Below are 23,920 nucleotides of genomic sequence, written 5' to 3'. Positions count from 1 at the left end.
TGTATGTGTTGATATTAAATGTAGCATCATTTTAATAAAATTTAAAGTCTCGTTAATATTTTGTCCTTAAAGGACCTGCGAGGCCGCAGCGTACAAAGCGGTGACGTCACGATCCGCCGTCACATCTTTGTCAGTGAACAAAATGGCAACCTACTGTCTTACAGTTGCCCGGCTCCAGGTAAGATAAGAAATTTGACATTTTTACCTAATTTCCACAACAATTAATGATGTCACCTGCTGTTCTAGGTTTGATACATCTAAAGTAGAGATAGACTGGCAATGCTGGAGCTCAGAGAGCGGGTTTGTAAGGGTAAATAACCTGCTAAACAGTCATGGACTTGTCGTCAGGTCATCGTGTCCTGACTGCGTTGATCACATCCAGTGGGGAAAAGCTGGTTCGTCACAGGCGAATTAAACACGATTAACTTCTTAACTAGTTAACAATACGTTCAACTTTCTAATGAACGCAGGTGGTTCAGCGTTAGAGGCAGAGTTTGGTTGTTTCTTAGCAAGGTTAACCACAAGGTTAGAGCTCCCAGCAGGCACAGGGCGAGTCGACTACATGACCATTAGAAAATAAAACAGCAAACCACACTGACCAGTTCATTTAGAGACTGTTTTAATATGACAGACCAGTTCAGTCAGGTTTAGTGGGTACATGCTCTTTCTGGTATTTGAGGCTGTCGTGATTTATTTAGTAGCAGAGCTGAAGATAACGGATCTGGAGGTGTTTACAATGTGACCTCTGACTGAACAACTTCTGTTTACTTTATTTAGTTTATTTGCACATTTTTTTGAAAGAAGAGTCAAACAGAAAATTTAAATAAATAAATAAATAAAACACATGTGCAGGTGAGGTAGAAACCCAGGAGGGCTTATCTCAAAACCTCACCTTAAGAGATTAAAGTTAAAATAAAATACAGTAAAAAAAAACAAAGTAGGAATATTTACTATCACAAATAAAATTTACCCAATTGAAAATGACATACAAACACTGAAAACATAAAAATAGAGCAAAACAGGACATGTAGACAATATAACAAAATCAGGACAATTCACTATTCACTACAAATCTTTCTGACATCAACACATTTCTGAGTCTCAATTTGTATCTAGAAAAAGACAAACTTACTTTGATGTGGACTCCATTCGGATGATTTAGAAGAAATAGAGCAGACAACATGAAAATCTGGTTTTAATATTGACAGATAAAATCTCTGTAGGCCTGAGAAATCACGACAACCAAAGTGTTGTGTGACACCTGAGTCATTGTAAGTGTTAAAAAAAACAAATTGAAACCAAAATGTGACATCTACTTGAACTGTTTTGGGCCCGTGGTTGATGTCTAATTCACGTTTTAGCATTTAGCTCAGGTGATTGACAGCAGATCTGTGCTATTAGGTCTTTGACAGTAAAAGTCAAGTGAGTGATGTTTGTAGGTTCAGCTGCTGGCTTGTCAGCTCCTCTTTGACCCACATTGTCAGGTCATTGAACCCTTCAGCTTATTCTCGCTTTGTCTCGTTTGATAAGTTCATCATTTATCTAACTTGATGGGCTCTACTGCCCTGTCATGCTTTTTCTTTTAATACCTGACTTTACTATCAATCATGTACATTTTTATAATGTGCCCACAGAGTTTATGAGTTAAGGAGGGGCCTCTCGTTCACCTGGTGTCACACTGATATCTGACACCGGAGAGCTGATAGCAGAACAGCATTCACAAGCTAGCCTCCCATCAAGGATGTTATTTTCTATATAGATATTGTATTGTACTCCAAGTCTTTTTTGTTGAAATCTTATCTATTAGATTTTTGTTTTTATTCTGTATGTGGACAGAATATGTTTTTTCTATAGCGCTGTGAGTATTTTGCTCATATTTCTATGTTTTTGTCTTGATTGTCTCCAGCTGGCTCTGGGCCATGGTGCGCGGCGCCTGCATGTGTCAGCTGCCTACAGAGCCAAGGCCAATGTGTCTATGAGCCGCTTTGAGCCCACAGCCTTCGTCAACTATGAGAATCTCCAGTCAAATGTTGACATTGTGCAAAAAAGGTCAGTGCTCTCCTAATCTAATATACGTTTGCCCCCCTGCTCACATCGCCTTCATACAACGCTTCCTTATCTGTTTGAATTTCAGATCTCTTCTTGTGTTTGCTTGTACTTAAACATAGGTAACGTTGAAGAGGGAGGAGGGGTGGGTGAACAGAATCAACCATTTCTGTTATTATAGCCCTGTAATTACTCCTAAAATGTAGACTGGCATAAACTTCTAATTATAAGATGACAAAAATGAAGGGTTAAAGTAGCCTTAAATAACCTGTAATGTCATTGTACTGTGAGATGAAAATAAGATGTTTGGTTGACATGGTGAGTGATTTACTTTAACAACACTTGCTTTACTACTTTACCTCAGCTCTAACGTTTTATAATACAAAACGTTCAGCTAACTGTATCAAACCCCACATCTATTTGGCTTCTTTGATTGGTCAGTTTTTATTCTAACTGTATTCTTATCATCATCATTTGTTTCCAGCTGAAACTTTCTCCCTCTTCACAGTGAACTCAAACGAGTAAACCTTGTTCTCTTCTTTTCCGTCCAGACTCAACCGTCCTCTCACCTTGTCAGAGAAAATCGTGTACGGCCACCTCGATGACCCCCACAACCAGGATATCGATCGCGGTCGCACTTACTTGCGCCTGCGTCCGGACCGTGTCGCCATGCAGGACGCCACAGCCCAGATGGCGATGCTCCAGTTCATCAGCAGCGGCCTGCCCAGGGTGGCCGTGCCCTCCACCATCCACTGTGATCACCTGATCGAGGCCCAGACCGGGGGAGTGAGCGATCTGGCCAAAGCAAAGGTGAGGGTCGTGTATAGATTCATGACAGTTATACTGATGTCTCCAAAGTAATGTTGTAACAAATGAACCATGCCTTGTTCATCCTAGGAAGTCAACCTGGAGGTGTACGACTTCCTGGCCAGTGCTGGGGCGAAATATGGAGTTGGTTTCTGGAAACCAGGCTCTGGAATCATCCATCAGGTATTTTGATTCAGTACCTTGGAATCACTGTTTGTTAGATCAAAGCAATGTTAACAAGCTAAAGTTGAATGTGCTCTCTGATCAGATCATCCTGGAGAACTACGCCTACCCTGGAGTAATGCTGATTGGAACAGATTCCCATACTCCAAATGGTGGTGGACTTGGATCCATCTGCATTGGAGTTGGAGGTGCAGATGCTGTAGATGTCATGGCAGGAATCCCTTGGGAACTCAAGTGCCCAAAGGTTAGCAAAACAACATTCTGATGTCTGTATTCTTTGTTTTCTACTGAATTTGTTTTTATTTCATTTTATTTTCTTCCTCCCCCACATCAACAGTAGATGTTCTTCTTCTCACTCCTGAACATCCTTGTCATAGTTAACTCTCCAATCTCTTCCTCAAAGGTGATTGGTGTGAAGCTGACAGGAAGCCTCTCAGGCTGGTCGTCCCCTAAAGACGTCATCCTGAAGGTGGCGGGCATCCTGACAGTGAAGGGCGGCACTGGAGCCATCGTGGAATACCACGGACCGGGAGTGGACTCCATTTCCTGCACCGGTTAGCAGACAACGTTATTTTTGACCTGATTATAGAACACTTTAATGTTTACAGTCACATTTTCAGCTGTTAGCCTCTTAAGTAATAATGACATGTTTGATGTTTGCAGGAATGGCCACCATTTGCAACATGGGAGCAGAGATTGGAGCCACAACCTCAGTGTTCCCCTACAACCACCGCATGAGGACCTATATGGAGAAGACCGGACGTGCAGGTATGTGAAAGCTTTGCTCCTTTAAAATATCACAACAATCTTTTTTTTTTCTCACCTTTTTATCAGCTTGTTTGGAGACAGAGACATGTAAAGACGGAACAATCACAAGATACCCAGACTAAGGAAACATTTTGTTTGGACAATTCGCCCGGTTAATTGCTGCTTGTCATCCCACTTGTCACTCTTTTTTTTTTTTTTTTTTTTTTCCTCCGTCTAAAAATCCAAAGAAAGCAGAACAGCACAGTGATCCAAGATAAAGAACTAACTTGCAGAGTTTTGTTTTAGACTTAAATAAAGCCAATAAAACGAAGTGAAATGGCTTTAAATCACAAATGTAATCCCAGAGCTTCAAATGTAATTAAACCCCAAAATGTATGCTCGTGTGTGACGAGGTTGAAAGACTTTCAGTTTGATGTCCGACATCTTAACCTCGTACCCTCTGGTTCCTTTCCAGATATCGCTGCCCTGTCGGACAAGTACTCTCACTTGTTGGTGCCAGATGAAGGCTGCGAGTACGACCAGCTCATCGAGCTGAATCTAGACGAGGTCTGTCTATTTTTAAAAATCCTCTCTTCCATCATGGGATAGTTCTCAGTGGAGGGGGTTTCATGAAACATAGAATCACTTCACACCATTTAGTGTTTATGAGGTGTAGCCAGAGAGGAAAATCTTTTTACAGAAAAGATCTGATTATTATTAGATTGTATTTTTATAGCTCGTTAGGAAGCAGGCTGTTTTATACCATGTTCATGTTTTTCTATTCTTCCAATATGGTCTATTAAGTCAGAAATGTCACAGGTTATTTGTTGTATACTTATATTTAGTTCTACAACTTTTAAAAGAGGAAGCACAAGACTCTGGAAAATTTTAATTTTCACTTTTTCAAACTCAGGACAGACAACACAGTGTCTTAAGCACACGCAGTGCAAAGGGGAACGTGAGAGTATCTCAACATGGGACACACTTAAGCTGCCAATACACATTTTTATTAAATCCAGATCTTGTTTGGAACAGTGTAAATAGGACTCCTCTGAGTTTGTTACCATTGCTGGAAGACCACAAACTGTCAAGATAGCTCCCTGCTCTCTCTACATATAACTCCCTTTACATTTAAACACTGTGGACTGCAAAATGTATACACGAGAGAGGTTCTGCACAAGCTGTCATTATTCAGCTTATTTATTTGAGAGTAATTGAGTTCCTTGTTTGTTTCTCCAGCTGAAGCCCCACATCAACGGACCCTTCACCCCTGACCTGGCCCACCCAGTGTCTGAAATAGGCGCCGTGGCTGAGAAGAATGGCTGGCCGCTGGAGGTGAAAGTTGGTAAGAGCTAAGCGTGGACAGACAGACTGCACAGCTCCAGTTATTACTTTTCAAACGGGCTAGATACTCTTTGAGAATCTCACTAAATATCCAACTGTTTTCCCCTTCCAGGTCTGATCGGCAGCTGCACCAACTCCAGCTACGAGGACATGGGCCGCGCCGCCTCTGTGGCCAAGCAGGCTCTGGATAAAGGCCTGACGTGCAAAGCTCAGTTCACGGTCACCCCCGGCTCTGAGCAGATTCGTGCCACCATCGAAAGAGACGGATATGTGAGTGTTGAAAGAGAGCAGGGAGATGTGTCTATCTCTCTTTTTAGTCTGGGTGATGTGACAAAAGCTACAACGTAATTTTTTTTCTCTTCCTGCAGTCAAAGATCCTGGGTGATGTTGGAGGCGTGGTCCTGGCTAACGCGTGTGGACCCTGCATTGGACAGTGGGACAGGTAGGTGAAGTCTTAACAATAATGTGAAATGTGCTTTATTCCACTGAGGTATTTTGTGAGTTCATACATTTTTTTTGTGTTTGCATCCAGGCGTGATGTCAAGAAGGGAGAGAAGAACACAATCGTCACTTCCTTTAACAGGAACTTCACAGCCAGGAACGATGCTAACCCCGCAACACACGCCTTTGTAACCTCCCCTGAGGTAAACTCGCACCAGACCTACATGCTACTAGACTTAAACACAAGCTGAAAACTTTGAAGCTACATTAATCAACTCTTCTTCCACCTCAGATTGTCACCGCCCTCGCAATCGCCGGCACGCTGAACTTCAACCCAGAGACGGATTACCTTACAGCCGCTAATGGAGAGAAGTTCAAGCTGGACCCCCCCAACGGAGACGAACTACCTTCCAAGGACTTCGACCCCGGTCAGGACACCTACCAGCACCCTCCCCCTGATGGTCAGAGCCTGAAGGTTAACGTCAGCCCCGAGAGCAACCGCCTCCAGCTGCTGGATCCTTTTGACAGATGGAGTGGTGGTGATCTGGAGGACTTGAAGGTCCTCATCAAGGTCGGGACATTGAAATGGTTTTTTTTCCCGTTTGTCTTATTACAGCTTTGTTGAAAATAGAAATGTGTTCAACTCATCTTCTACGTCTGCAGGTTAAGGGCAAATGCACCACAGACCACATCAGTGCAGCCGGACCTTGGCTGAAGTTCCGCGGGCACCTGGACAACATCTCCAACAACATGCTGATCGGTGCAGTGAACAGCGAGAACGACGGCATCAACAAGATCAAGAACCAACTGACGGGAGAGTACGGGGGAGTTCCCGATGTGGCCCGTCACTACAAGGTGAGGACTGTGAAAGGGGGAGGGGGTTCTGGTTAGTTCTGGGTCGGAGCAGCACCTATCTTCTCTCTTCTGGCTGTTCTACTCCTGCTACATTTCATCCTCTTACGCTGACCACAGGATATAATGTGGATGCATGATGTTTAATTTACAGATTCAGGTAGAGGGCTCATGATAAACAGGAACAGTCCACCAGAATGGCATGTGTGAAAAAATGATTAACCACTTGTTGACTGATCCACAACATTTCCCTGCTTGAGAGGACTACTTTTTTTCTTTCTTTATTTAACCAGGAAAAAGTCTCATTGAGATTAAAAATTACAGGAGCGTCCTGGCCAAGACAGGCAGCAGCACAATTACAGGGTTTCAGACATAAAACACTGAACAACAATGAACATAAATACAGAAATCACAAAATGAACCATTCATCAAAATCTGTCATAAGTCATCAGCAACAAAGCGATCAAAAAGGGGCAATACGAGTTAGCTAAAACATCTACAGGCAGATATTTCTGCCTCCAGATCATTAAGATGACCTTTAAAAACATTCAAGGAAACCAGGATACTTACAATTCTCAGAGGAGAATTAAATATCCTGTAAAAAGTCAGATGAGCTTTTACTGTTGGGATTTTTTGTTCACCTTGGATTCCTTTTCCTCTTTTTTTCACTTTGCTCTGGATTTTGTAATTAATGAAGTTAAAACCCACTTTCCATTATGTCCCATTTACAAAAAAAAAAAACAAATCCAAAATTCCTTATCCTTTCCATTACATACTTACCTGTCGGGCTTTTGACCTTTTCCATCCTGCTTCTTAAAGGCAAACGGTGTTTCCTGGGTGGTGGTGGGAGATGACAACTACGGTGAGGGCTCCAGCAGGGAGCACGCCGCCCTGGAGCCCAGACATCTGGGAGGAAGAGCCATCATTGTCAAGAGCTTTGCCAGGATTCACGGTATTGCTCAACGTCTATAATGGAACAATGATATCATCTGAAAGGAGAAGACTGTTTAAAAGACCTTAGCATTCACTGACTTTTCATTATTTGTTCCCTTAATTAAAATAATGCCTCCCTCCTGTTTTCAGAGACTAACTTGAAGAAGCAGGGATTGCTGCCACTGACCTTCAACAACCCATCAGACTATGACAAGATCCGCCCCGATGACAAGATCTCCGTCAAAGGACTCAAAACCTTCACTCCTGGAAAGGTACGAGAACTCCTGGTTACTTTTTTATTTCCTCAAGTTTTCCACAGCGTCTTAGTGTTATGCTGACTTCTCTCTTCCTCTGGTTCTCTGCAGCCTCTCATCGCCCTCGTGAAGCACAGCGACGGCAGCGAGGAGACCCTGGAGATGAACCACAGCTTCAACGAGACACAGATCGAATGGTTCAAAGCAGGCTCCGCCCTCAACAGGATGAAGGAGCTGCAGCATTGAAGGAGAGAAAATGTGGATGAGGTGTATATTCGGGGGGGGGGGGGGAACAGGGTGGTGAATATTGTGAGGGAAGAAAAGGAATGAAGAATGTCAGTGCTGTTAATGGTTTATTTTTTCTATCATCTGCATTTGCTCAACGTTTGGACTGAAGATGTGTCAGTATATCTTCAAGAGTTGTCAATAATAGTTTCAGGCTTAGCCGCGAGCTAATGCTGATGATGGAACAGAAGGGACTGGTCTGTGGTCAAATATTTCTAAAAGCTTCATATATCAGTGCGTAGTGTTCTTGAAAGTACTAAACACTGCTTCGTTTCAAAACAAAACAGTTATAACTGGTTAGAATACAGAATCTGTTGTAGAAAAAAGGGGAGATACACACACTTTGACACATTCAGCTTTGACCCAAGCGATTACACAACTCCCTGCCAGCTGGTGTGATTTCTTTTTTTTTGCAGCTGTTTAAATAGCTAAGCACAAAAACTGATCCCTCTCACAGGGATGTTTAATATTGTGTTGCTCACTGCATGGCACTACCTGCTTTAACCAACATTTGTCAATCAACCTGCCCCTAGCTTTATTTACACTCCACCCTGAACAGGTGAGGCTGCCGTCAGCTGCACCTCTAGGTCCATCAGTTGTTAAGTGTTGTTGTTGTATCAATGACTGCATGGATCCAAAAGAAGCTTGTGTGGGCACACATTCACTCTTTCTTTTCTTACACTGTTGTGGTCAGCCTTGTCTGCCCCCTGGTGGTCATGGTGAGAAACTGCAGCGGGCTCGTCAACTAGCTCATTTTCTTTAGATTCACACTCATAAAGGAGTTGCTAGGTAACACAGCTGTTTCTTTGAGTTGTTGAAATGAATTCTGGGAACCGTAGGAAGTCCATTAGGCACTTTCAGAACAAAGTGGATTCAACATTTATCTCAATCTAAAAATAGCGTAACCAGTGGGATGCATTGATCATTAAGAGGTTACTGTATATTTTAACATTAGGAGCGTTAAGGAGTCCATTTTTTGTATCAGTCTTTTAGAAAATAAGTTTTTATCTATCACAGTTCATATTGTCAGGCAAACGGTTTCAGAGAACCCTTGTAGACGTTTCCTAACATACAGAAAATGATGCTTTAATACTGTGCATGAGTACAGTAACCAACCCTCTTCTTCCCCGACACAATCGCTACCACCATCCTTTAACTTCCCTCGCAAACAATCCCACCCTCTTAACAAGGTCAAAATCATTATATTGTTTGCCGATTGTTTATTTATTTATGCTTTTTTTTTCTCTGTAAAGGGTTCACCTCTAGCGTGGCTTTGTTAGAATCATATTCTTCTTGAACTGGTTCAGCATTCGGTTTGTGTCCTCTTTCATGCCCTATCAAGTGACTTTTACCCAATAATAAAGCTACCAGATTTGAATCCAAGAAAAAGTCATGTTGCAAGTAACTCCTGAAAAATATCTGTATCTGCTGCTTTTGGTCTTCAATGGATTCACTTTCATGGAATTCACTCAAAGACCTCAACATGAGGTTTGATTACGTCCGATCAGAAAAGAGATCATTTTTTTGTCCTCATCTTTGCTGTCACTGCTCCAGCTAATGTAAACACAACACAGCTGTGAAGGAGAAGTTCATTACATTATGTGAAGTCGTACCACTCTTTTCCTCTAACCGACAGTATGTAAAGTGTTCGTGTTTTTGTTTTTCTCTCCCAGATGATCTTCTCTGTTTAACAGATATGCCAATGGGTTGTAAAATAATAAACAATTACAGATCTCATATATTAACACTGCCTCCAGTAATGTGACTACAATCTGTGTATGGTTTGTTTCCATTTGTAGAGAGAAACACTGATCTGTCATCTCTGTTAAAAACGCACAAGTACAATATATGAAATGTAAACCTGGAAACATGAACAAAGCATTGCAATTAAAGTCTAGACAGGATAACCACTAAAAGCATCCTTGTTTCATGATTTGGGAAGAAAAGTATGGAGTGTTTCTTATCCCTGGAAATGTGTTAAATATGAATCCTTGTATCATATGTGGAGGGTCTTGGCAGCTCAGTGGATATGCACATCAGAACTTGCTTGTGTGGAAAACAGGAGGAGGAAATAATAAATCTGGTCTCCTTAACCTTAACAGAGAAGAGTATATTTTGTTTTCATATTCTCTAAGAGGGTGTAACGTCAAGCAGTGTCTGTGGTTGTTTATTGTACTTAACAGAAGCGTGACAGGTCAAGAATCCACCTTTAATATCAAACAACAGGTTATAACAAACAAACAAACGTGCTGTGTAGAGCAGCTGAAAAAAAGGAGATAGGAGACAAGTTTGGTTGCATATTTTTGAAACCGCCTTACATCATCATGCTTAGAGGATGTTGTCATCCCTCCACAATAAGACGCTTGTCTCTCAGATCTCTTTCAGACAAATTGTCCCGTTCTGAAATTTCGCAGTGACAAGAACGAGCTATGAAGCCCCGGAAACAATTTATAAAGAGGAATTCCACATGGAAAAGAAAAATTGATGGCTGAACTGTATTAGATAGTATTAGATACACTTGTAGCATGGTTTGTAGACTTCATATGTTTATGGATCCCTTTAAGACCCCCCCCCCCTCCCCAAAGAAAAATGTCCCCATTATGAAGTTTTAATATTATCTTCAGTCGTTCAAAAATAAATACTCTTTCAAAGTGTAAATATTTCTATTTTCAGGGTGTGTGCTCTGGACCTTCCAGTTTCTATCACACTATTTCAAATAACATAAACCACTGAGCCTACTTTCAGACTGGTCACTTTTTCTTTCTAAACCTTTTACAACTTACAGTTGAAGTAACTTCAAGGCACCAAAACAAAAAAACAGAAATTCAAATGGCCGTGCCCTGCCATCATGGTAATGATCTGTCATTTAACCCAGTGCCTTTTGATCTTTATAAGGTAGCATACATATGTACAATCAATTCAACTGTTCTGCCACAAAAGTCTACTTTTGTGAAGTCCATGATGTTTAATTCATTTTGACACAATCATAGAGGAGTCAAACCAGTTTGACGTTTTAGCATTGAGGCCATAGTTTAAATATTGTATATTACCAGCATAATATCGAGAGGTGTTTATATTGAAACACCTCATACATGTTGATAGAAATGAAAAAAGATAATAAATATGTCCTATCAATAAAGTACAGTCCAGTACAACAGATCCCCTTCATGTAAACTACAACAATAATCATGTGTTTAGAACATTATCAAAACCTGATGCCTAAATAAACATTTTTAACTTTATATAAAACAAGAACATACTGTACATCTGAACTATTGCTATTGTAGTCCTTATACAATATTAATTACAAAGCCAAGTCCTTCGGTTTGCAGTTTCTATGTTTACAACTCAACAAGTCTAGATGATGTCATCAGAAACGTCACGACCGGAAGTGGTCCACTATCATTGAAGGGGTTGAGGCAGGAGGGTGTGAGGGAATGAGTGACCATGACAAGTTCACACTAGTGGGCCCTGCTTAAAATACAATGAAGACAGAAAGTTCCATTAAGGCAAGATAACTTTACATCATAGGATGACAGTAAAACGAAAACAAAAACAAAAGATGAAAACACTAAAAACACGGGGAAGTAACTTCAGGCAGGTAGCGAAATAAAAATCGATTTAAAATGAAAAAGAAACATTTTATATATAAAATAAAATAAAGATAATATTGCTGTATTCTTAGCTGTGACTTTGACATGTTTTTTGAAAGGTCATTCAGCACACATTCACTAAATATATTATATTATATCACCTGATATTATATTAAATAAACAGATAAGCAGCTCCAGTCCATTCACATCAAATCTCACAGGGCTGAAAAAGGAGACCATTAGGATCCGTTTCCATCCATGAAGAGAACAAAGACTGGACTGTAGTGTGGTGAAGCCCGCTGTTGTTTTTAGCAGCAGTAACCCCCTGCTCCCCCCGCCCCATCTCTGCTGCCTCCTTTTCATTTGCTGCTTCTCTTTTTTTTTAATCCCGCCTGTGTGCGCCGCATCCATACCAAGATCCACTGACTAGGCTAATTCCCCGCATGTCCCCGCAGCTTTCACCGGCTTTAATTACATCACTGCCTTAAATCACATCTTTAACGCGGGGACACATCTTGGCCTGGCTGACAGCTGATCACGGTGAGTAATCGATCGGGTTTATGGTTGATTTGTAGCTTCACACGTCAATCCTTTCATTCTGAGTGAGGGGCGGACGGTGCATGGCTGTATTGTGATGAAATGTGTCTTTATCATTGAACAGAAGGACCACTTGAGCCGTCATCTTTTCTTATATACACACAACGGTGTTTTGTGCCGAGACGTATTTTGGTGTCACATTTTTGGCCATGAGTGGAGCATCCTGTCGCCTTCTCGTCTCAAGCTGCCACAGTGTGAGAATGTTCTGGAAACAACCGGCCTGAAGGGCTTTTATTTTTCTAATGAATTATTTAGGCTCTGCTGGCCTCACATTCAAACACATTTTACCATACAAACAGGCAGTCTCCTTTAAAGGTTAATATAAAGTGTGTGTTTGTGTGTGTTTGTGTGTCTCTCTCTCACTGTGTCTCTGTGTGTCTCTCTGTGTGTGTGTGTGTGTGTGTGTTTGCAGAGTACTTGACGTGTCTCCCATGCTGATGCAGAGCAGTAACAGCCATAGTGCCCTGGTTTCACAGGGAGGTGCTTTTGGCCTTTTGTCTGTTGCTTTCAAAGCTCCCACAGCTTCTCCCCCTTTCCCTTCACTCCAGTTTCTGATCTGACTCCTCATACTCTTTTCTTTTTTTTTCATTCAGCCTCTCACCCTCCTGATTAAATGTTTTCTGACACAGAAGCACTGTAGCCTCATTAAACAGGTCCACTTGCTATGCCTCCCGGCACAATAAGAGGGCTAATGAAAAAGGACCAGTCAGGATGCTGAATTATTTAGGGCACATATTTCGCCTTGTCATCTATCAGTCATGGTTTTAGTCAAAGCTCCTTACAACAGAGAAAAAAAACTGAGTGCTTTCCTTGTCATAAACAAACACTTACCAACTTTATTCCAGGAGGAAAAAGGCACAACAAATAAACAGAATCTTTCAACCAAATTAAAATACAAACTAGAGTGAATCGAGACACTTGTTTTTGATTCTGAGGTCTCTAAACACTTCTATTTAAAAATGTTTTGATTTGTGAAAGCCAACCTAAACCTCACTAATTATATTGTTTTACAAGCTGTCTTTACACCTTTCCATCCCTCTGTCATGTTATTTGATAAGGAAGATATGTTTCTACAAATAAAGAATAACAAAAGGGCCATTAGGTCTTTTAAAAGATGTGTGAATGCTAACACACAATAACTCAATAGTAACACTTCCTCAGAAAGTGCTGTATCACCCATAAAAGCTTCTTTTAAAAGCCTATACAAGATAATGACTTTCAAACCTGATATTGAAGATTTGTAACTCCCATTATGCACTGTCTGAAAAACATTTAGTACAGCCATTAGGGAAACTCTATTCTCTATATTACCATGACTGTAGTTTGAATGAGTTTCTGACTTTTGATTGAAGATCTTAAACCTGAAATGAAGACAGAAGAAAATCATGCCTGCTTGGTTAAAAGGCAGCATAATTGACCAAAAGCAAGACAATAATTACCTTTATCATTACTAAAAAGCAAGCCTATGTTAATCATAAGAAAGATACTTTTTTAAAGCAGGTTCACTTTGGTTGACGCACATTCACATAGGCTACACAGAACAGAAAAAGCTAACTCAGGTTGCTAGCTCGCGAGCGAAGATTGTTAGATACTTGAACAGTCAGCTTGGTACATGCTTAGCATCCTTATGTTAGCATTGATATTTTGGGAATGTTGACGTTAGCGTCTAGCCCAAAGCACTGTTAATACCATCTCTCGCAGAGCAGCTAGCTTGGCTGTAAACCCTCTTTTTAATGTGACTTCCTGTTATTAGAGAAGCTAATGGAACAGTTCTCCATGTTAACCTCACACAACCTCTGGGTCTGCATCAATAATATTTATTTTGTATATACAGCAACAGAGGCTTGTAAACCTCTGGCACAGGAAGTTGTAACTACTCAGCAACCCACTCCCCACAAACACACACTCACAAACTATATTTAGACTGACAGTAAGAAAGACAGAGAAAGACTACACTCTGAATTCATCAGCCATTGTCAAACGTAAAGCCTGCAGATGATATAGACAACATAAATACTAACATTTGTTGGGAGGTGGCTATAACACAAATACTGGGTTTTAGTATGTGTTTTAACTCCTGTAGAATAATCTTTGTGTTTGTATCAAGTGTCAAAGTAATTGCTTACATAATAGTACACACATCACATCTCCCAGTTACAAAATGTCAGTGTGTGTCATGGCACGGTGACCCAGCTCATTGGTCCTGATATGATTATCTGAAGCAGAGAGCAGCTTGTTGCTCTGACACTCAGTTTAAGGTGTAATCCTGTAATAGATCTCATTTCGTAAAAAGGGGAGTTTTTTTTGGAGTTTATTGGAACGTGATGAGAAGAGTTGAGCCCTCTGGGAACGGGCTTGTTTTTACAAAATAGGGGAACTTTTTTCAGGTTTATTTTTGGGCTTTTTATGCCTTTATATCACAGAAAGTACAGTGGGTAGAGTCAGAAATCAGGAAGGAGAGATTAGGGAACGAAATGGGGGAAAAGAGCCACAGGTTGAATTTGAACCCAGGCTGTCTGCTTGGAGGATTATAGCCCCCATTGGGTACATTAGGGCGCGCACACTTACCACTTGGCTACCGGCGCCCCATAGGGGACCTTTTAAAAGCCAACAAGGTCACAATCTGGGGCTCTGATGTCCTGCTGCTCATTATTTTCATTTTTCTCAAAGCAATTTACGGCTGTTGTGAGGTCGTTTTTATAACTACAGGAGGAAATACAAAAAAAAAAATTAAAAGCTAGTAAAATGAACCAATTGGCCATTTTCAACCTCTCTGTATTACTAATGTAAAAACAATCACATGTACCTTCTTCTAATACAGCTACAATGAAGTCTAACCACATATGTTCAAATGATTAAACACTTCTGGTGTCACTCCCTCATAATCAAAGAGCATGGCGGGCGTTACAGGTGATTTTTTTTATGATCAACAGTCATACATAAAGAAGTCCATTTGTAAGAGGCACTAACCATCATTTTGATGCTTACAAGACTCAAAGGACCAGAATGCAAAGCAGTCAGAGAACATGTCTCACTTTGATTAAGACACATCATTATGTTTTATTATTTTGGGTTGACATGTTATTTGTCACCAAATCAGCACCTGACGCTAAATGTGTCGTCCTATCTGACAATTTCATTAAAATGCCCGAGTCTTTTCTTTATAAGATTGCACAAGTGTGATACCTCAGCTTATAAATACATTAAAAAAAAAGGTTTTATATTGTTTTAATGTCTTTTAAAGGTGCACCAGTGGTTTGGTAGTGAAATGTCAAAGTTGGAGAATCGAAAACAATTCTATGCTTTATATTTTCTGAACTGAATACACAAACTTTACTCAAAGAAAAAATGTGTCCCTGGAACACTTTAGAGCTTAAACGCTACCAGGAGAGTTACGGTTTCACTGTTGCGGACCCCCCACCTTAACTTCTCGCGTCCATCCTGCTTAACCTCGTTTCCTTCTTTATTTCTGGTAGTTTTTGCTTCTCTCCTTCACCTGGAAGACCTCCTCTCTGCATATCTCCCCTGCCTCACACACTCCCTGGCCATGCAGGAGGCGTGACCCTCCTTCTTCTTCGTCTTTGTGCAACGTTGGAGGAGATCTGACGCAGAGAAAACGACAACAACAAAAAAGAAAATCCCAACCTGTAATTAAATTAAGATGTCAGACCCTGATCCTTCATCACCAGCTGACCCTCCGCTGCCACTCACCTCCCCCCGGACCCCCCTGCAGCTCTCTTTCCCCTTCCTGAGGGAGGGCAGTCGGGTTTGGGAGAGGGAGAGGAAACCGCCTCAGCCCGGAGAGCTGCCCAGCCCACTGCCCACCAAACGCACCCGCACATACTCAGCGTGAGTGTGACAATTGATGAGCAAGTTTTGAATTCATGACCAAATCATTTAAATCAGAGATAAAGAAAATGAGAGATGGAAAATAGGGATTAAAAAAAACAAACATTTAAAAGACAAAATATGTGTATAACTGTTGTGAATTATGATGCACTGTCCCACTTTCTCTCCCTCTGGCTCTGCTTCTGTCTCTCTTTCTATGCAGGACAGTGCGAGCGAGATCAGGTCCAGTATACAAAGGGGTGTGTAAAAACTTCTCCAGGTCTCAGGGTCATGGATTCATCCGCCCCTCTCGCGGAGGAGAGGACATCTTTGTCCACATCTCTGAGTGAGTATTTTTAAGTTTCTTAAAATCTCAAAACATTACCCCTGAATAAGTCTGAGTGATTTTTCGAGTGTTGACTCAGTTTTGTGTTAGAGACTATTTCAGTCATGAATACTCTCGTCATAGATTTAATCATTTATTGCTCTTGTGGTTTGTACAGTTGTAGATGGCGGTATTGGTTCTGCTTTTAGCTCTCAGCAGTATCAGTGCAGCATGCTACAGATTCTGCTGAGAGTGCAAACATTTAATTCCCCCCAAGGGGACATGCAGAGCAGAACCTGAATGTGCATGTAATGATACTGACATCTTGCAGACATAACAAGCAAACAATTCATCCTAGAATATAAAAAGTGCTGACTGAAGCTGGTGGAAGTTGAGGTGGTGGACGGAGCATTTCACAGCCGTGTCTAGCAGCAGAGTGGATGTGATACAAGAGGAGTGAGAGGCAGAAAGGTTTAAATAGACCGCCTTGTTGTAAGACTGTGAAAATGATTGGTTGGCATTGGAGCTGTTCTCAGACCAGCTGATGGTCGCTTGCGGGCAGGACTACCGCATTACGCCTGAACTAATGCAGGGCTCCATTTATTTACAAAAATGGGAAATGATGGGTTGGTTGTGTTGTGGAGCTTTAGTCATAGTCTACTAGACACTATAAGTTAGTGTTTTTCCAAAATTACCACCGTCTCCAACCATTCCCCTAACTTTATGGCAGCACAGTATAAATTTGGAGTGCCTTTTTGTGAGCAGGAAGCAGCAGGTAACACTTTGAGTTTTGGGAAATGGAAGTTGAACAGTTGCATTTTCCTCTGATGTCACTCCCAGGATAGGAAGCTTATATATATGTATGTATATGTATTCCTGCTATGTACAAGGTATCTGCCAATAAAAATCATATTGCTTCTCTATTCATCAATACAAAGTGAAAAATCTTGAGCAACATTGACCCATATTATAAAATATTAACTTTTTCATAACCATTTTGCCTCTGTCATACCACAGTTAACATCAGTCAGCCACTTTCCAGATAGTATCAGTGTTAGCTTTGAAGAGTCTGAAAGATAATATGACTGCATAAGAATATGACTTGATACAAAATGACTGGCTTAAATTCCTAGCTGACATGACATTAGCTAATGTAAAATTAGCTTGGAATTTGCAAACTTTTCAATTTTTAATTCTAACAGTTATGTTATCCAGAAAGTAGTTTAATGCTATTATTAGGCTAGCTGTTGTCTAATAATAGCTAATCAGACTTTTGTGCTAACCCAGACTTTCAGACTTTCTGGCTAACTCAGACTTTCTGTGCTTACTGAGACTTTCTGTTCTATCTCAGACTCTCTGTGCCTATTAGATTTAACGTATAAAACATTGATTTCCCATGTATGAATTTACAATGGTTTGCTGTTTTTGCTCATGTTTCCTGTACAGCATTGATGGAGAGTACGTACCTATGGAAGGAGACGAGGTCACGTACAAGGTGTGTCCCATCCCTCCCAAGAACCAGAAGATCCAAGCTGTCGATGTAGTGATCACCCACCTGAATCCAGGCACAAAGCATGAGACCTGGTCAGGTCAGATCATCAGCTCCTAAACCAGTGATACAAGCTGTGAGGCTGCGAAGACAAAGAAGGATTTAATTTGAGGTTTTATGTTTTTGGGATGAAAGGTTTGGGGCCGGGTCAGAAGAGGAGGACTCAGAACTTGGCCTTCCGCTTGGGCCTGGGATGACATGGTTATGAAAAGTGTTGGTTCAGTTGAGTATTAGGATTATAATTAAGGTTTTGAATGTATATGTTTGAATGTTTTCCTTTGAAGGTCAGGGTTTTATCATTTCTTTTTGAATGGTTTAATTATATATGTCTTGGTTAAGATTATCTTAACAGGGCATGGTGTTAGCATTTTCACTTTGACCTTGAGAATCTTTTTTGCTTGGAAAATGAGTTGCTGTTAGGGAGCTAATGTTTTACATTTTGGATGCTGAAGAGGCTGAATCTTATTTTTCTGCAATTTGACCCAGTTAAGCTACATTGGCACTCGTTTGGCACATTACAGACAAGCTAATCTTTATTTACAGATGTGGTACGTGACAGGATTTTGTTTGTAAAAGTGTTCTTGGTTTTGTTTGTTGTACGAGTAGTATTGCCCAAAAGTGTTTTTTATTGGGCAATGCCTGTGCGAAGGAGAACAGTCTGTGCGGACCATAAAAGGGGCGAAAAGCAATCCACCTTAAAGCAATCCAAGGACCCATCAGCAGTCATCTCATGATTATTTAGCTTTTATTAATAGTTTGATCAAACATCAGCTTGCAAGTGCAGTTAATTATTTAGCTTTTATTAATAGTTTGATCAAACATCAGCTTGCAAGTGCAGTTAACAACCTGCTCTTGGATTTGGTTTCTCAACATTATTTCCATTCTCACTTTACATGTTGCTCTTTGGACGGTAAACTATTGCAACAAACAGAAAACAAAGTCTTTGCTCGAAGTCCTTCATCACTAGCCTGTGGCTACACTGGCAGCCTCATAAAAGCTGGCCATTGCTCCCAGAAGCAACATAATTGTCGGATGATAGCCGATGAGTTCTGAGATTGCTTAGAGTCTAATTTAAATCTGATGGGACCAGATCAGTAAATCTCTCTTTCAGACCCACTTTCATGTCGCCTCTTTTTACAACCAAGCAACCTACTGATGGAAGCTTTGTGTCACCACTGCCAAAAGTCATGTGACCAACATCTCAATGAAAAATTTAGCCATATTGTGACTGTGTTTACAACGACAGACAGAGAAGAAAATAAAAGGAAATCACATTTGTAAAGACCCTTTCTGTTGTCTTAATGCCAAGGGAGCAGCTGCTCAGCTGTGCCTTCAGGAAGTCATGTTATTTTCATGATGTACTCAAAAACCCTGCTAGTTCACGGCTGCCAAATGAAAACGGTGGGAATTCAGTCTGACAAATGCATTTTGCCCTCAGGAGCTGTAATAAGCTCAATAGCCTATAGGGAATTATTTTCCTTCTTAGTGTTGTAGCACTTCTGTATTTTGTCTACTTGAAAAATGTAGAAATCCAGTATTATTGTAGCCAGCTCCTATGACGGTCTTCAGTTTTGGTGGTAGAGACAGTAGCTGGACGTTGTGTTGGCCTGCCACAGGAAACCAGGCCAGAGGGTTTGGGGTGAGGGAACAGGAGAGGGAAGAAGGTCAGGAAAAGGGCAGAGGATGGAGTGATGATCTATGGGTGTAGTGGATAACAGATACAGCTTGATTTAAAGTGATATAAAGAATGTGTTTGAAGCAAGACATGAAATCAGCAGTTCTCAATTTATGGCTCTTCAGGTTAACTTGATAAGGTTGAAAAAATAGTTTGACAATTGAGGAATGATGCCTATTTGTTTTTAGAGTTAGCTGAGAAGATGGATACTACTTTCCTTTACCTACTTAATGTCAAGCTACTTGGAGCTGTTAGCTTAGCTTAAACTAGCTGAGCACAAAGACTGGATACAGCTAGCCTCGCGTTCCCTGAAGGTGACAGAAAATGCACCAGCACCTCTAAAGCTCAGCTATAAACATTATGTCTTATTTGTTAAATGCACTAAAAAAAAAGAAAAACGGCAGTCTTTAGGACATTTTAAGCTAACCACCTGCTAGCTAAACTTTTGTGTTAGCTTGAAAGAGGTATTGCTTACTGTTAACAAAAAAGTGAATATGTACCTTTTTCAAAATGTTAAACTATTTCTCTAATTTGTTTGTGGAGCAAAAAGAAAATAAGCTTTGATAGCAAGAAGTTTCTAGTATTTTCTATTGTTGTTATAAAGCTGGTAAAATACATTATTTGCAGCTTCCGAGCTTTCTTTTCTTTTTTTCATATTATGCAAGAAAAAAAGTGATAAAGAGAAAAAATCAAAACAACTTTCAGAGAACAGTATCAGGCTGAGGACGATGAACTGCTGATTTAGTTTGTGTAAGTTGGATAAGGCGGAGTCTTAATATGTTTCTACATGTCACGGCATATGACTGTCAACAAAAAACAGAGCAGGAAAAATGTCCTGTTGGGAGTTTGAAAAAAAAAGGTTATTTATTTATTGACTTATTTATCATTTGTAACTATGAGACCATCAGGTTTTTTGGTAATTAAAAGCTGCATTTATAAGTATTTGTGCAAATGTAAGCCTCTTTGACTATTACACTGCACACCTCACTCTAATGATACTTCCCTGTTAATATCTCTTTGCTACTGTCATGTCATCATCGACAGGTTAAAAAAAAACTACGACCTTTCCTAACAAGTTTCTTATTTCTACATAATCCTTGTGTATTTTTATTAGCTATATCATGTACAAAATAACAAGCAGTCTTGTTTCTGGTTATTGGCATGTTTTGTACTGTTTGTGGTATTTTTTTTTTTTTAAATGTAGATTGTGTTTCTTTTGTTTCATCATGCAGTAACAGCCGGCGCCTTCAGAGAGACATCATCAGGTGTTCTATGCATCATTGAGTGTGACTTGACAACGTAGTAACACACTGTTGTGTTCGGTTTCTTTTCTGTGAGAGAAACGAGTTTGACTGTGTTCGCAAGCACTTTTTATTTTTGTCAGATCACTGTGACATTGTCTTTTGTCTTTAAGGTCGAGTTTGAATAAAACTTACTACTGTATTCACAAACCTGTGTGGCGCTCTGTGTTTTGAATACGAGGATACTGTTTGAAGGACGTTCTGTGCTCCTTTTCTCTCCATCTCTTTAGTCGTCAGTGATCTCAGTACAAAGTGGAATAACTAGGGCGGTTATTTTAAGAGCCCTCTTTAACAAAGTTCTTTTTTTTTTTGCTATGTCTCAGACAGCTGGTTGGGATCATTCATTGTCTTGGCTTGTTTTGTCACAGATTATGTTGAATCCTGGAGAAAAGAAACAGGCCTTCTCTGACCTGACCTGGCAACCCAGACACTACAGATACGGAAAGTATTTACTTGTTTTACTGAAGCAGAAATAACAAACACACACTGCTCCACTGAAACAAAACTCCTAGATGGAAAAATGCAGCACTTATATTAACGATATTAAAAATATCATCATAGAAATGATCAGTCTTCTTGCTGATGGTCTCGTTTGCTTTTGTTGGACATTAAAAGACACCAGTACTAATTTAAGTCTTTTTAATTTGCAAAAATTCAGCTGCTTCAACGCCTGGATGATCTGGTATTATCATATTTTGTAAGCTCAACGTGTGTAAATTGTACTGGTAAAGAAGCTATGACGTAAATCCAACAAACAAAAAGGGTGAAGTATCATTGGACATTGGATGTCAAATTTGTAGGCTATATAGTACAAGAGTAAATAGGTTATATTTTATTGTTGATAATTGTAGACTGTATGATTGATGATTAAGCTTAAACCTGCTGTCGAATAAGAATCCTTCCTCTCAGGCAGCCCTTCATATTTAAGTTCAGACTCTTGCAAAGCAAAATTTTAGAGGGTTTTGTTAAACATTTGACGTTTTTTTATCTTGCCATTTTTCTTTAGTTCATCAATTTCACCACTAGGTGTCAGCAGAGTTCATGATCCACCTGTCACCATACCACTGTATGTCTGATAAGGAAGAACAGTGAAAACTTCTGGATACAATTAGTCTCTAAGTTTGTGCTGAACTTGTCAATCAATCAATCAATCAATCAGTCAATCAATACATCTTCATTTGTATAGCGCCAATTCATGACAAATCTTATCTCAAGACACTTTACAAAACAGCAGGTAAATCTACTAAGACCCAACATGAACCCATCATGAGCATTAAGTACAAAGTTACTGCTGAAACTGTGTCGGGGTTGGAAAGTGGTATTGAGGAAGATGCACCACATAAACACGCCCCCCCCCGATTGATTTTTCCTGTTTCTCCAGCCTCTGGCATTCAGAGGACATTAGACTGATAAGAGGGGAGTAGTCTAAGATTACAAGGCTAGAGTTGACACTCTAGGTTCATGACATTTTAGGCCCACATGTTACAGGATAAAGTCAGCATATAAAGCACTCGTTGTGACTGTACAGAATGACACAGAAAATTAGAAAAACTTGAATACACCTGAAAAGAAATGAATTAGCTTGACGCACTAAACCTGAGCATGTTTGATGCGTAAAGTGAAATCAATACAGCAAACAATGGTTGTCAAAATAAAGAAAGCAAACACAAGGATTAAGATAATGGGGCAGAAGAAAACAGGACTTCGGTCTTTATTCAGATTGTTTGTTCTGTTTTCAGATGTTTTCATTTCAACCATTATATTAGAAAGCTGCAGATTTCAGCCATATTTCAGAGGAACCAAAAAGTTTGACATGTTTTTATTATTACAAAACTAAAGCTTCAGATTTCTCAGGTAATTATTGAGCACAAAGGAGAAACTAGTCTGTTACAAGTCTAAATCTGATCAAAGTTTTCTCTCAGAAGTCTCCCAGTATCTCACAATCATCAACGTTACATTCTACACTGATGATCAGGACATTTAAAACCAAACCACACTCCCTAAACAAACCTTTTTGCTAAGTCACATTTTATCCCCAATGTGTGTGTGTGGTTTGTGTGTGTGTTTGTGCGTATGTGTGACCTACATGAGGATGCTAAACGTCACAGTGCTGTTTCAAACCATCAGTTAACAGGCGGTGTATAACCAGACTATTCAGACGTTAAATTTAAGTGAGGGAACTCTCAGTTGAACATAATAAGCTCTCGGATTAATTTTCTTTGTTCAGTCTCCCTGTCATGTTGCAGGGTGTGTCTGTGCGTCTGTGTCTGTGTGTGTGCGTAAGTGTTACAGATAAACAGTACAAAACACCTCTGAACTGAATCACAGGAGTGTGTGTGTTTTTATAGCACGTTATCTGGGATTAGTTTTTTATGACCTGACCAACCTTTGCTCTTCTCTTTTCTCTTCTCTTCTTGCTCTCCTTTCCTCGGGGGATTCTCAGAGAATGACAGGCACAAGCACAAATACACAGGTCATCTGTCAAAGCATGGAGTCAGATTTTCTTTTTGTTTTTTAATAATTCACACTTTTTCAACTAATTAAAAAGAAAGTGTTTAAAGTTTAAAAGGCAAAAAGTGTCATGGATTTTCTTTTTAAAATCCCATTCCATTGTTGGTCCCATCATAACATTTTTGACCCAGATTGATTTACAACTTATCCAAGCTTGATCCTCTTGTAACTATTTAGTGATATCAAATGTAATTTTGAGGTTAATTCATACCAAGAAGGCCTTGTATAGGTATGTGCAGATGTGTCGTTAAAAAAAAAAACTGAAGGCTTTTTATGTCTCGTCAAAACAAAGTTGATTTATTTCCACCCCTGATGTTTTATTTCAAATTGCCTCTTTTCCAAAGTTTGTTTTATTCATAAAGCATTCATAAAAACAATAATAAAACACTTCTCCAGCCAGCTGTGGGATTTGCAATGTATTTGTTCAATCCTTTTTTTCAACCTACATGGGGTTGAGTCATACTAATTCATCTTTGTAAAATGAAAGGAGTCAAACTGACCTCTCAGATACAGATTATCAGCACAACGACTGCTAATCACTTTTCAATTTAGGTCACAGTTTTCCACAGAGCAAGTTACAGATACATTTCCACAAGCTACATGGTGCAAGTCTTTTTCAATTCCCGTCTAATGAAGCAACATTTAAGTC

At 40.0% G+C, this 23,920-nt stretch overlaps 2 protein-coding genes across 2 annotated transcripts; both read left to right on the top strand.

Moving 5' to 3' along the window:
• The first annotated feature begins 65 nt into the window (after window positions 1–65).
• Window positions 66–9,637, top strand: aco2 (aconitase 2, mitochondrial). The gene is made up of 17 exons (XM_020644808.3): window positions 66–178; window positions 1,907–2,049; window positions 2,598–2,856; window positions 2,944–3,036; window positions 3,122–3,280; window positions 3,440–3,590; window positions 3,700–3,804; window positions 4,259–4,350; window positions 5,023–5,128; window positions 5,240–5,397; window positions 5,496–5,569; window positions 5,660–5,771; window positions 5,861–6,139; window positions 6,232–6,423; window positions 7,240–7,372; window positions 7,504–7,625; window positions 7,719–9,637. Exons 1-17 carry the CDS (start codon window positions 143–145, stop codon window positions 7,851–7,853), a joined length of 2,349 nt encoding a protein of 782 aa, XP_020500464.1. The 5' UTR covers window positions 66–142; the 3' UTR covers window positions 7,854–9,637.
• A 2,184-nt stretch (window positions 9,638–11,821) lies between these two features.
• Window positions 11,822–20,910, top strand: csdc2a (cold shock domain containing C2, RNA binding a). The gene is made up of 4 exons (XM_020644829.3): window positions 11,822–12,025; window positions 15,559–15,931; window positions 16,134–16,256; window positions 17,682–20,910. Exons 2-4 carry the CDS (start codon window positions 15,744–15,746, stop codon window positions 17,842–17,844), a joined length of 474 nt encoding a protein of 157 aa, XP_020500485.1. The 5' UTR covers window positions 11,822–12,025; window positions 15,559–15,743; the 3' UTR covers window positions 17,845–20,910.
• The last annotated feature ends 3,010 nt before the right edge of the window (window positions 20,911–23,920 follow it).

Source organism: Labrus bergylta, chromosome 21, assembly GCF_963930695.1.
Source record: "Labrus bergylta chromosome 21, fLabBer1.1, whole genome shotgun sequence".
NCBI lineage: Eukaryota > Metazoa > Chordata > Actinopteri > Labriformes > Labridae > Labrus > Labrus bergylta.
This window is presented reverse-complemented; position numbering and strand designations above follow the sequence as displayed.